This window comes from Festucalex cinctus, chromosome 10 (genome assembly GCF_051991245.1).
Source record: "Festucalex cinctus isolate MCC-2025b chromosome 10, RoL_Fcin_1.0, whole genome shotgun sequence".
Lineage (NCBI taxonomy): Eukaryota > Metazoa > Chordata > Actinopteri > Syngnathiformes > Syngnathidae > Festucalex > Festucalex cinctus.
Genome location: NC_135420.1, coordinates 14,921,308 through 14,935,232, shown reverse-complemented (window position 1 = coordinate 14,935,232; position 13,925 = coordinate 14,921,308). Strand labels below are relative to the sequence as shown.

Below are 13,925 nucleotides of genomic sequence, written 5' to 3'. Positions count from 1 at the left end.
GTGACCTCACTAATCTAAACCTGACATTCTTTGTGGAATATGAGTTATAAAGCAAAATCCAGCCGTTTTTTATCCATCTGACCATTTTGCCAGTTGTTGTCGACTGAAGATGACATCACAGTTGCTCAAGGCTCAGGCGACCAATCACAGCTCACCTGTTTTCTGAAGCTGTACTGTGATTGGTTGTTACCTGAAACCTGAGCAACTGTGATGTCATGTTCAGTTGACAGCAATTGGCAAAATGGCCGCTCCCTGAGATGGATAAAAACAGCTGGATTTTGCTGCTTAACTCAAATTCTACTAACACAATGTAACCAGAAGGACATATGTGGACTAGTGGGGCTGCATAGAACATATTATTGTCAAATAAAACAAAAATAGGGGTTGACTTCCTTCCTTCTCTAAGTGCAATGCAAATGTTTGGAAATATAGGAATACTGTTTACTGTGTATATTTTTGGTTTGATGGTACACTGGAATGTAATGGGGAAAAGAACTGCAATATCGCCAATGATTGGAAAATTACTTCTGATTACTTATTCAAGTAGTGCCTTGTTGCACCACAACCATGACATTGATGAAAGATTGATATGGACCACTCTCATAACAAACATTTCCCATTGGGGTGCACCAATCATAATTTGTTTGTCAATCGCTGATTCCCGACCTTTAAACAGCCGTCCTCGATTATTGCCAATTCCGAAAAACCTTTACTTTCCTCTTCCAGGGTAAGGCAACATTCCTTTCATTAGAATTTCGCAAACTATATTGACATGAATTTACAGTGTAAATAAATATGGTTGTAAAATGTTTCGGTACTTGAGGTCAGAGTTCTGAGAGTTCAGCAGAAGAAAATCCAAAGGTGGATCGCCCCTGCCGGACACTGAAGCCTGCAACCGGATGGCAGCCTCCAGAATGCCTGGAAGAGAGCCTAAAACTATACAAGTATGAGTAGTCATGCCGCGAACCTGCTGCTCATAAATAGTACTCAGGGAGTGAGTGGGAAGTCCGCTGATCCCGGCGCACACCTTGACTACACTGTGAAGGCGGTTCTTCTCCTGTGGGTTAATGAAATGGTACCAGCAGACCATCGAGAATGACATGAGAGGCCTGGTGAAGGTGGGAAGGAATGACAGTAGGATCTTGTTGCTGATAGAAAAGGAATTTCGATTTGTCAGTGGGTACATTCTCTGGTAGCACTTCCTCTGGATCACCTTTGTGTTAGTGGAGACCCGCAGATGGTCATAGAAGATAATCCCAAGGTGTCGTCACGATGGCTAGTGGTGGAGACAGCTGCAGCTATCTCTCTCTCTTTCACTTCTGGTAAAGGTGTCCTTGGTCTTGCTGTGTCACACCACAGAAAACTACTCCTGCAGAGCAGGTCCTTGGTGCTGAGCGGGGACAGACAGGAAGGACAGGAGAGTTCTATCCTCAGCAAACTTCATGAGGTGACAGTTGGGTTGTGAGGTCCTGCACTCAGCGGTGTAGGCGGGCCGAATCCGCTAAAGTTTTGCGTGGCTTTTGCATGTGAATCACAGACAGGCATGCGATAAGCAGTAACATAATGAGGCGAGGCAGTTTTGAGAGGAAAAACAAAACTGCAAAAATAATAACGATGACATCGACGATTAAATTAGCCCGTCAGCATAGTCGTGATTCGCCGACTAATCTCAGCAGCTGGAAGATGTGACATCAGTGATAACTTTATGGACAGTTCCGTCTACTGGTTTGCACTTCACCATTTTTGCTCCAATGCAAGTAGACTAAAAGAACAAGCAATGATTTGGTTATATCTACAGATTATTATTTTCATCCCAAGTTTCACAGGGCTCGTACTTGGCAGAGGTTGTTTTAATGATATTTATTCAACGTAATTTCATCATGAAACTTTTTTGCAACTTGAGAACATTCCTTTGTATGATTAATATTTTAAATGATATTAATTAAAATCTTGTAAAGTACAACACTTCATTCAAGATAAAACAATATGTGTCCCTCACGAAAAAAGAAGCGACTAATTGGGATTCGTGTGCAATTCTTGATTTAATTAATCAGTTGCTCTGCTTTGATGTGAAGAAGTGTCTAAATGTGTACAGTTTTGAAAACACAACTCAAAATGGGCTTTGGAAGGCACAGGTTGTTTGTTGTATTTTTTTCAATTAGATCAAACATGATCTTTTTTTCTGTTCTGATTCTCATCTGCGGAAAGCACTTTTAGTCAATGTTTGGTGTTGTTCAACTTAAATGAAACGAACTGTATCTACTCACTCAAAGTTAGTGATGGGATTTTTGGCTCTTTTCGGTGAGCTGGTTCATTTTGATCGGCTCAGTGAAAAGAGCCGGCTCTTTCTGGCTCTCAAACGGCTCTTCTAACTTTAGCTTTTCTTTTAAATATTTCCGACAAATTTAAAATACATTTTAATAAATGACTTGGTGAACTAAATATTGTACTCTACTGACTGCAAATAGCAACACATCAATCAAAGAAAATGATTTTTTTTTTCATTTTATTGAACAAATTAATAGGCTCCATACAATAAACAAGAAAAAAAATTAAATCTTCAAACAACAACAATCAAAGTAACAATCAAATAACAAAAATAGTGAGTAGTAATTTAACTGCAACAGCAGCAGCGAACAAAACAAACATTAGCTACTTCCCCGGTCCAGGATAAAAGACCTTGCTTTATTTTAAATTTGCATTAAAAAAACAAAACAAAACTAAACATATCAACTTGGACGGGCTGATCCGGCTCCTTCTCTCATCTGACTTTAACCAATTAAAATGTCTCCAAATGTTACTATGTTTTCGGCTCATCTTGTACAAACCGCGTTTGTGTGTCGCCCTTTCCTCTCCTGTTTTCTCCTCCTCCTGTCTCTCTCTGTCTGCGGCTTCTCTGCGTGAGGTACCACCTCCCCAACCCCCGACCCTCCTTCCTTCCCTCTCTGAGCACGGCAGCTGAGACACTGCCAAACCTCGCTTCAGACACGTGAAAAAGAGAGAGCGACATAGGTAGAGAGAGAGAGAGAGCGTGGGAAAATGACGGAGACGGCTCTCGAGGGAGGGTGCCGGCTCTCATCGTTCACTTCAAAGAGCCGGCTCTTTGTACCGGCTCGTTCGCGACCGACACATATACTCAAAGTTGGACTATACCAACTGTAAAATAACGAATAACTCTTCTATGTCAGTGTTCAGGTTGAGCTCATCGTTATTTGTTTCTCTCCCACAGCCCCCAACACTGCGCCCTACGGGAGCAACGGAAGTCCGCAGGTCCCGATGGCCTGCCGGTACCTAGTCCTGGCTCTGACCACCTTGATGGCGGCGTACTAGCGGCGGAGCGGCCGGCAAAGTGACTGTCGAGAGCATTTACGAGTCTTTGGTGGCATCGCCCATGACTGGATTCCAATCGGGTGCAGTTTGTTGCAAGGCAAAGATGGGAAAATTATCATTATTTTTCTGTTTTGGTCATTGTGAACTTTATGTAAATACTATTTGTGATTTTATTTCTTTGAGTTTTTTTTATTTTGATGATTGATGGATGAATCAGCCCCTTTCCCTTCCCTGGCGTCCAATCATATCAAACATTCAGCTTCTCTCACTTGCATCTGTTTATCTCTCTCGTGACAATAACGAAACAACTGTGCCAATTCTCTCAGAACAGAAGATTACCATAACAATGTTCTTTTGAATGTAATGTGGGTTAGCTGAATGGAAGAAAAAAAAAAAAACTTTATTATGAAAAAAAAAAAAAATCAGACGCAGCCGTCACATCATTTTGTTTGCTCTTAGTTAGTGTGCTTGTTTAACAGCTTGAATCGGGTAGTCAAAGTAAAAAAGTCACCTGTAACATCTTTATCTTAACAAACACGTTTTATAATTTTATTATTTTGTTTTGTTATAATTTGGACTTCAATCAAACGACTATGTACAGCTGACGGCCTTGCTTCCCCTCGTAGATATAAATACTTGTCACGTTTGGGAAAGATCTTCAAAGTTTCAGTCAAAAGCCGAGCTCACGTGCTTTTCTGTCATCTTGAAGGTTTCGTGGTTCCTTGTTTGCATTTTGGGGAGCGCTTCACTCCCTTTTCAGAAGACTTCATTCTTGGACTTGGTCCACTTTACAGTGTTGTTGCATTTTAAATTGTTACAGTAACTGCTGCTTTGAAGAATGCCAGGAAGTTGGAAAGTGCCCATTTAGAAAATATAGAAATTGGAGCCCAAAACTTTTCAGCTGAATGTAAACAAAAAAAAAAACAATAGAGTGTGAATAGGTCGTTTGATAAAACAGCCTTTTTTGGCAGACTTGATGATGTATACTTTGTATAGATTATATATCAATATACTGTACACTATTAACATGCAGCACTGGTTGGCAATTTCAAATATAGCCAATAAATACAGTTTAATATACTGTAGTTTATATAGTGTGTTCATGGGCACCGTGTGTGACTTCAAACTATTGCATCTTGAGCAGTAAGAAAACACGGCTTTGCCTTGACATGACATTCCTTTTTTCCCCACTTCCCTCTAATGCAGCATTCGTACCAAACCAACTCTATCATTGCCAAACATTTTTCATAAATAAGCTGAAAAATGGCAGAAAATATTTCCATAATTCTAGAAAAATATTTAGAGTTAAACCTGCTAATGTCACGTATTTATCATGCTTACAGCTAAAAACTGCAGAGCAAGTCAAACTTGAATCATCCATATAGTACGTATGAAGTCAAATCAAGCGTTCTATTTTGTTTCTTTTGTTAACTTAACCGGGTGACTTTCAATATATGGCATAATCATCCTCCAGTATCAATCAATCGACAATGTAAAAAGATACTGCAATGCCTTAATAGTAACATACTCACTGAAGGACATTTAGATGCGCCACTAAATGTTGTTGGACATATTGTATTATTTACCGAGTGAGTGTTCCATCCAAATAAATAATCCGAGTTAGTCAATTGGGCGCAAATGAAAAATTTCCTGAGTTGTCGTCGACGTGTCAAACTCCTGGTATGCTCACAGGAACTTGAAACTGCAAATCTCCTAGCGAAATAGCCATGGCAGTTAAAAGACTTTAAAGCACAAACACTGTTATTGCTTCTACGTTTGGTTTTGTGGTGATTTATTTTTATTGTTAGCAAATTCTAAAAAAAAATTTAAAAAAAATAAAAAAAAGAGAGAAAAAATAAAAGAGAAAAGAAAAGAAAAATATGCACCATATGGTCTTGTTTAAATGTTGAGCTACAACGAACAATGAGTGAGAAGTATATTTATTCACTTCATTTATAAAAACAATGTATAAAACAACCGGTTATGTGATGCTCATTTGGTTTGAATGGGCAGTGTGGCATTGATTGAGGTGTCATGACTGGCCGAGGGTTTATTTGTCAAGTAAAAGAACAAATGTTTGCAATCAATTGAGTTCCTTTTATAAACGGGGAGGGGGCGTGCACCAATATAACAGTATTCTAGAGCAGACTCAATGTGTGTGTATATGTGGAGAAAATATAGATACGCTCGTATCTTTAGAGCCAGTGTGTGTAGTCCTAGTTTTCACACACTCGAGTGTTTGACGTGAAGAAAGCGTGCTTGTGATGCATGTCCACATGAAACGTCAGCCATTTTGTTTTTATGTATTTATTTATTTTTCATCACAGTCGCCGATCATTTATTATCGTTTCTTCTGCGGGTTTTGGTGGCGTTTTTGATGACATTTTGTTGGCAGTTAATCACCTGCTTATAAAGTGGTGCCTTGAGATACGAGTGACTTGAATCGCAGGTTTTTCGAAATGTGAGCCGTCATTCGGCTGATTTCCTGCTTTGAGTTGAGAACAAAAATTTGTGACATGAGTGAAGTTATCTTTGGCAGAGAACAATTATTCATTATAAATAAAAAAAAAGAAGCCTCAAGCTGTTTAACTCATTTTCTCCCAATAACATAAATATTTTTTTTTGTTTTAAGTGTCCCAAAGACGTATTTATACGTTTTTTTGTTTTTTTTCTTTGTTTTTTTTCTTAGAGGATACAGAAGGCTTTGATGCAGCCTCTCAACTGCAAAGAACGGTTGCAGAAATGTTAGTTATTACACAAAGGGCCAGCAGGTGGCAGCAGAGCAAAGGAGATCAACCAGGGCCATGTTGAAAAAGAGCTCAATTATTCAATTATTCACAATTCTAAATAGATTTGTGAAAATTTATTAAACTTAGCTATATTCTAATGCTAGTTGCTGCAAAATGGAAATAAATAGAAATATACTTTCTTTCCCCTGATGAATCTTAGGTTCCATGTTTTTAAAGCAATAGAACACAATATTATGTGGGCCTTGCAAAATCAGTCAAAATCTAGTAAAACAGCCGGGAGCGAACGGGATTGCTTCTGTGAAAATGGCTGGGAGCGAATGAATTAATCACACTCCCAGTTGAAGTTTATTGTCAAACTCAACTTTGCCTGCTAGCTTAATGCTAACGTATATTGAGAAACGACGTTATCAAGCTAACAAATAGTATCCATGTGGCGATGTTTTATGTGGCAGATACTTAAAGACAAACAGTTTAGCAACATGTGACTACAAATGACTACTTTTACTGCATTTTAGCAAGTCAATCATCACAGTATTAAACTGTCGTCCAATTTCCAAGCCACACTTTTATTATTAATGTGGCATTTTAATGCATTTCAATGAGGGAAGTTGATTTCAGATACAAGTGTTTTGAGTTATGAGCACAGTCATGTAACAATTTAAACTTATAGCTCAAGGCACCACTTGTATTCCACATCAAACGTTATTTACTGAATGTTGAATATTTTGGGTGGATACATGGTATAAACAATTCCCCTTTATTAATTCAATCTTATTTGCAATAAAAGCCTTCACGTGAGTTCATAAACGCTCATAAGGGTTCAGTCCCAGAGTAGCTGCTGAGTCATGATTATCGTGGCATATCATGCATATTTGTTGGCCCTGGAATGCGCCGTGCAAATACTCGGCTGAGCCCAGATGGCCAGATGCCACGGTGCACACAGCATATAGGATTATCCTGCTTTTGCGCCCGCCGTCGTTATTGACTGCGCTGTCGCTCGCTAAATCTTCTGGCATATTTACAAACATAAACCACGCTTCATTTCATCCCGGAATGCATCGAGGGGTGGCTCGGATTGTATTTTTGTTTGCACAAACTAGAATCACATGACGTCGAACTCCCTGTGTGCTCCAACGGGCTGTTTCATGATGATCTCCAGTCCAAATTAAAATGTTGATTTACAAGCGGGAAAAGCTCACCGCCTCACCTCCCCGCTGACATCAAAAATCACCTCATTTAAATAAAGCCTTGCATGTAGAGCAGCCCCGCGCTTGAAGTTCGAAATGAGCCATCTCCATGTATCGGGATCCAACTGATACGTTCAAACCGCTCTTTATGTCAGTCCCGGGAGTCCAGAAGTACTGTACTGAATGTGCCTTCAAAGTATTTTGTCAAACACCACAGTGACGAAAGTGGACCTTTCATTTAAGCCACATTTTGCATCAAGCAGGATTATTTTTAGTTTGTTAGGGAAATCTTGATAAGGCTTGTGTTTCCACAGGGATGGCCGTGATAAGCGATTACTTCATCTTGAGAATTTGGCCAATTGGGTGGAATTTGAGGCTAAATGGAGTGCACTACTTGGATGTAAGCAGCAGAGGCGCTGTTGATTCCGTTGCTACTAGCTAGCTACTCGTGATTTAGCACAACTCCAGGGTAGCAATATTCTTCACATGAAACTAGTATTGAAACAGAAGCATAGAACATTTTGATTGCATAAAAAAAGTCTGTCACAATTCAACAAGTATTTCTTCAGCGCACCTATTCCGTGACACTCTCTGTCGACCAATACATTAGCCTAGCACGCTATGCTATACTGGAAAGTGGGTCAATACTGTTTATTTATTCATTTTGTGACGATGGAAACGCAAAAAAAAAGAGAAATAAAAAGAAAGAAGAAGAAAATAGTGTAGCAAGATGAACCGTACTACTGCTTGGGGGAATTAAAAAAAAAAAAAAAAAAAATGTTTTCAGAAATTTGCTACTAGCTACAGTCCAAACTGAAGTTCTTATGTGCAGTCACTACATTCACTGGTAATGGTCGGAACTATTTACATGCGTCATCTGTTTTTATCCATTTACATGTTTGTGTGATAGCATCTTAATTATGTTTCTCTTTAATTATAGCCAGAAATGTGCTTCACGGTGACCTTTCAGAACCTAACAAATCACTTAAGGGAGCAAAAGAAACGATTAAATTGCACTAAATTGGTCTGCATTTTCATCATGTTGACTTTACACAGGTATATGACTCCTAATACTAAGCACTGCATTATTTGCCCTCCACGATAACATATGCCGGGTTCAACTGTTTTTTCCTGCAGATCCACAAATGCAATTCAAACTCAACAGTTCTTTCTATGGTTAAAGGTGACAAACAGTCACTGACAGTTTCCTTTCCGTGCAACTGGAAAAATAAAGAAATAAACAATGCTTCTTGGAAACAATAGGTTTCAACAATCAGGAGCAACACCTCCACCAGTCAGAATGCGTCTACAGCCGTGTGTGAGTTTCAATGTGACGAGGTGAGATGGCACTCAAGTGTCACTTGAAGAACTGACGAAAGATCGCACGCAATGTGCTGCGTTGGTGTTTACAAAGAGTATTAGGGCCACACAAAAAAGTAGAAAAAAAAAAAAAACAATCGTCACTTTTCAGGAGATGCCACAAACAACTTGTTTGTTCAACCATTAACGTTGCATAATCAAAGGAGCGCATAATCGTCATATTTTTATTTGTTGTGTACATTACCGTAATGTGGCTTTTCTCTCACAGTATCCTTAGATTAGCAACGCACTATTGATTTCATTTTTTCAGTGTGGCCCTAATACTTCTTCACAGCTTTAAAATGAATCTGTGTACATCCACTATAGTGATTTGACGCCCCTACTGCTCACTACAGGTTGATTTAAACCTTCATTGTCCTGCAGGCAAATTAGGCAGTGCATACGTATTTCTGTTTTTATAATTATTGCTTTTATTTTTTTTATTTTTATTTTTATATTTTTTTTAATGGAGGGGGTCGGCTATGCTGTGAATGAAACTACCTACCAACCCAATGCCTTTGTAACTTTAATTTATTTGGGGATATGTTGTTGCATTCGGCCGCCTGACTCTGCAGCAGTCACATTGCACCTCCCTGAGCAGCATACCGAGATGCGAGCATCAAAAGAACAACACAAACACACTCGCGCATTCACTTGGTGGACGTGTTTGTCACACGGCAGGCTGAAATAAATTCTTCTGTCAAACGCATGGGGAAGACAAAATGTACTTTCCAAGAAAAAGATTTTGGGAAAAACTTTAAAAGAAAAAAAAAAACAAATCTATTAATCTTTGGCTCAAGTGTGTATGCTAGCTAACGTTGCTGGAGTGGATGTTTCAAAAATGCAGTTGTCAAGTGAGGCCAAGTCGGCGAAATGATGACGCTGTGTGCTTTATTGGGTTTGCTTGGCAGCACACGTCACTTCTTTGTAGCAACAAGTCCTCGTTTTGTTCTTGGTCCAAAGCAGGGGTGGAGAACCTCATACATGGCCCACGACAGCTTTTCATCCGGCCGGCTGTGCAATTCTCAAAACAAACAAATCCTCAGAGGAACTGTTTCAAAATAAAGCTCCCAAAAATGCTATGCTAAAAGTCATCCCACAATGTCCCCCACCCCTGCTTTCTTACACAAATGCAACATATGTATTTTTTTGGTTTATTGTTAAACACACCCAAGTACACGTTTTATGGTGTTTGTTAAAAAAAAAAAAAAACATGGATGGACTTTCTTATTCGGAGGGCACCAAATGATCAACTCTTGTTGTTATTCTTTCATGTTGAAGAAAGATATGATGGTATTACGAAAGAATGGAAATGTTTGAAGGTCCTTCAGATGCCGGTTGTATATTTATAGGCTCTAAATCACTGGAATGATATAAATAAGTGGCATTGATATACCTATACCTATATATAAATATATATATTGAAATATATAAATATATATTGATATTTGTCCCAATACGAGAAAATCCATGTACTTTAATTGATTTAAAGCTTACATTGTGTACAGTATAGCACGTATGCAAGTCCATTTTCATCATGTTTGATGTAATTTTGTAGCAGTGGTTTGATACTAATAAATGGCAGTCGATGATGGAATTGTAACAATGTGAGGTTTGGTTTTTGTGTGTGTGTTCCAGTGGGAGGGGCGGCACAGTGGAGGATTTGTCAGCCACAGTTTTAGGCTTACGTTCACAGTGGATGCCCAATTTTGATTTTGATTTATTTATTTTATTTTATTTTTTAAGTGTGCGTGTTATATTCGATCTTTATAGTCGTTTGCATTACAAAAAACAAACGTGACTTCTAATCTCATATGAATGAAATCCATGTGTGAAGTTAGTTCTAAAGGATTTTATTTTCATCACTGACTGACGGAACAATTATGACATTTTTCACCTATAGTCTACACATTGCTGTTCAAATAGCAGTTTTTTGTTTTTTTTTGTTTTTACATAAAAAGACAAAGATAAATTATTTAAAAAAAAAAAAACGCAAGTGCACACACCCTCTTAACTGATGGATGTGACTATATGTGGAATTAAAATTCATATCAAAATCATGTTTGAAATTATGTATCTTAGTTTTTTTTTTTTACATCACATTTCCAGGGCAATTTCAAATCTGTGTCCAATTTAAAACCCAAGTTTGAGACAAGTCAGCAGGGTGGGATGTACAAGGTCCACTGGGAGCAATCACCATAACTTGTTTTCTTTTCATTGAAATTGAAGAAATGCGGACTTGTCCTTTTTGCTCAGCAGGAAATAGATCTGACTGTCATCTGCACAATTGCGAAAGAAAATAGTATGTTGTCTTAAAATGGAACCCACGGACAGCAAATAGAATGAAAACAGCAAGGGCCCCAAAATTGAACCCTGTGGAACACCATACAAAACTGGGGCAGAGTGGGACTCAGAGCAACCAGGGCTAACACAAAACGTTCTGTTTGTCAAATCGTATCGAAACCACTCTAGAGCGCCAAATGAGCCAACAGAATACTGTGGCCCACCGTATCAAATGCTGTTACCAGATCCAACAAAACAAGACACAAAGCTCCCAAAGTCATTAAAAACTCATAACGGGGCTGAATCTGTACTATGCAGTATCATGAAACCTCACTCGAAAATCTCTTTGCGTCATTCCAACTTAGTGTTTGTCTGTTTATTCTTTTTTTTTTATGACAGTCAAATATCAGATATCACTTTCATAACACTTGTCATAGCTGAGCTAGAGAACCTAGTGCACAGGGGTTGTCATTGTGATGTGCTGGTAAGAGTGCAATGCTGGGACGGGAACCACATCAAGTGATATAGGTCCACCGGGACGAGAGTTGAATGGAAGCTGCTAATTGCCCACTAACATCAGCACCCCACCCACTGATTCTTTACTTCTTGGCAGACGTACTATTGAGTGTTACGGCATCAAGATGAACTCTGCAGCACACGTTAAGTGGTCCAATAATTAAAGCCCGTGGAGATTCTCAGGATAACACAGCTGGCTGCCTGCTTCAATTCCACCGACTTCAACAACAGGTCGCTCTCGCCACTTTGCTTAATTGAAGCGGGCCACGCAGCCCGACAAGTTGGGCTCTCATTTCCTTTCTTTTAAGGGTGCTCTCACCTGCAGACAGTGCAGCGGGGAGGAGAAAATGTGGCGGCTTTGGCAGGGATGCAAATGAGACGAGGTAGACTTTATAATCCTGAACGCTTGACTTGGTCCAAAAAGTGACAGCAGTGGAAGGCAGACTGCGAGAAGTGCTCGAGACTCTTACTAATGAGCGCCTGCTCTGGCACGGCAATTAAGAGCGGCCGATGCAGGACATTATTCAGCAACCATATCGTTGTTGTTCAATGAAAACCGAAAACACAAACACAAACACAAACACAAACAATTGTTACCAGACAGATTTAGCACCAGAAATTGAGAGCTGTGTTCTCAGAGCATCACAGCGGGTTTGTGTGTTGTGTTGAAATCCAACCATCCATTTTCTATAGCACTTGTACTAGCTGACTATGGGTGAGACAGAGACAGACTAGTCACCAACCATTTACAAACACATTTAGAAACCTTTTTTGCAAGCATCAATCAATACGGTACTGTACCAAAACTGCATTTTCAAGAGCCGTATATGCAAGCTAAGCTAATGTCCATGCTTTCCATTACTTTTTATGGGAACATCGACACAACAACATGGCCGCCACATTGATGCGTGTTTTAGCCTGCTCTAGTTTAAATGTAGGTTTATCACAATCGAGAGCAAACATATGACTAGCCTGTCTGTTGACGGCACCACAGCGCTGTTTACTGACCCTGTGGCAAATTGCAGCCAATTCTGGAACTAACAAGCTTCAACAGCTACTTTAGAAGGGATGTTTTGATTGGACTGAACACTCTAATGCAGGGGTGTCCAAACTACGGCCCGGGGGCCATTTGCGGCTCGCCGTCCATTTTTCAGTGGCCCGCGACATATGCTAAAAATGACATTTGACTCAGTTCAAATACAATAAACAAAACAAAAATGTTTGGAGATGGTCAAAGTAAGAAGGGAGGGTAAAACAGGTGCCATTAAAGGTTATTTTAGTTCACAAAAACTCGTAAAAAAAACTAAGTCTAAAATAAAAAATAAAAAAACAATATTGTTACCGAAATAAAATAAAAACGAAAATTCTTTTTAAAAAACGAAAACTAACTAAAACTACATTTTATGTTTACAAAACTAACTAAAACTAACTCTAATTATAGCAAACATGTCCTTCGTTTTAGTCTTTGGTAATAAAATTAATGCCTGAGCCTTTGGGGATGATTTTAAATGTGATTTTTAGTAGATTTATTTTGATATATATATGGAATGACGTTTGAAAGTATGTCACACAGAAGTGACGTCATCGAGCAGCAGCCAATAGAAAAGCACCAAAAGATGTCGTCGCTCCCATGATGTTTTTGTTTTTTTTAATATCGCACATAAGTAATACACATTTTTTAAAACTAAACTCAAACTAATACTGAAACTAACAAACTAAACTAAAACTAAGCATTTTTTATAGAACTAAACTAATAAAAAACTAACAGAACCACCCTGAAAACGAAATAAAAACTAACTAAAATGAAAAATTCCAAAACTATAATAACCCTTCTGCCATATTACAAATAAATTGGTTTATATACTGTCGCATTTTTCTAAATATGCAAAAGCGCAAATAAATTATTTATACAATTTTTAGGACTAAACACAATTTCTCTTCATTAACATTATGTGGCCCTTGCGTCCTTCTGATTTTCTGTATGTGGCCCTCAAATGAAAAAGTTTGGACACCCCTGCTCTAATGAGACTGTTGACAAAATAACATAAAATATGCTCTCACTTACTGACTATAGAATCTTCAGGAGAACACTAGAGGAGAATGTTATGCCATAAAGTCCAAATCATAAAGATCACCAGTATGTAAAGCTGGTTAAGCTAGCAAGTAGTAGGCTAAGTATAATTTTGTCAACATGCTGAAGGAACATTAATATCACGTCATATATCATATCATATCTGGTTTGTCTTCTTAAAAGTTTGTTTCCCAGGTTATTTGACCCTAATATCTCAGAAATACTGGGTCAGTCTTCAACAAAACAGGTGTTGTAAAGAGAATCCAAATCTGCAATCATATATAGATAGAAACCTTTCGACATGCTGTTTTAGTCAACCTTGAAATTGACCTTGTCTTTTTCATGAAATGTAATCTCTCAAGTTTTCTAAAACAGAAAAGTTTCAGGGATGTAATTTGTTTTGCTCATTAAGCAGCAATAATGAATCAA

The 13,925-nt window shown here is 38.5% G+C and overlaps 1 protein-coding gene across 2 annotated transcripts in view; it reads left to right on the top strand.

Moving 5' to 3' along the window:
* The window catches only part of negr1 (neuronal growth regulator 1), a 183,709-nt gene extending 175,013 nt beyond the window's left edge, over window positions 1-8,696 (top strand). For both annotated transcript variants that reach the window (XM_077534060.1, XM_077534062.1), the window contains one exon: window positions 3,230-8,696. In XM_077534060.1, the coding sequence (XP_077390186.1) occupies window positions 3,230-3,330 (101 nt within the window). In that variant the 3' untranslated portion in view covers window positions 3,331-8,696. The remainder of the gene's footprint in view (window positions 1-3,229) is intronic.
* The last annotated feature ends 5,229 nt before the right edge of the window (window positions 8,697-13,925 follow it).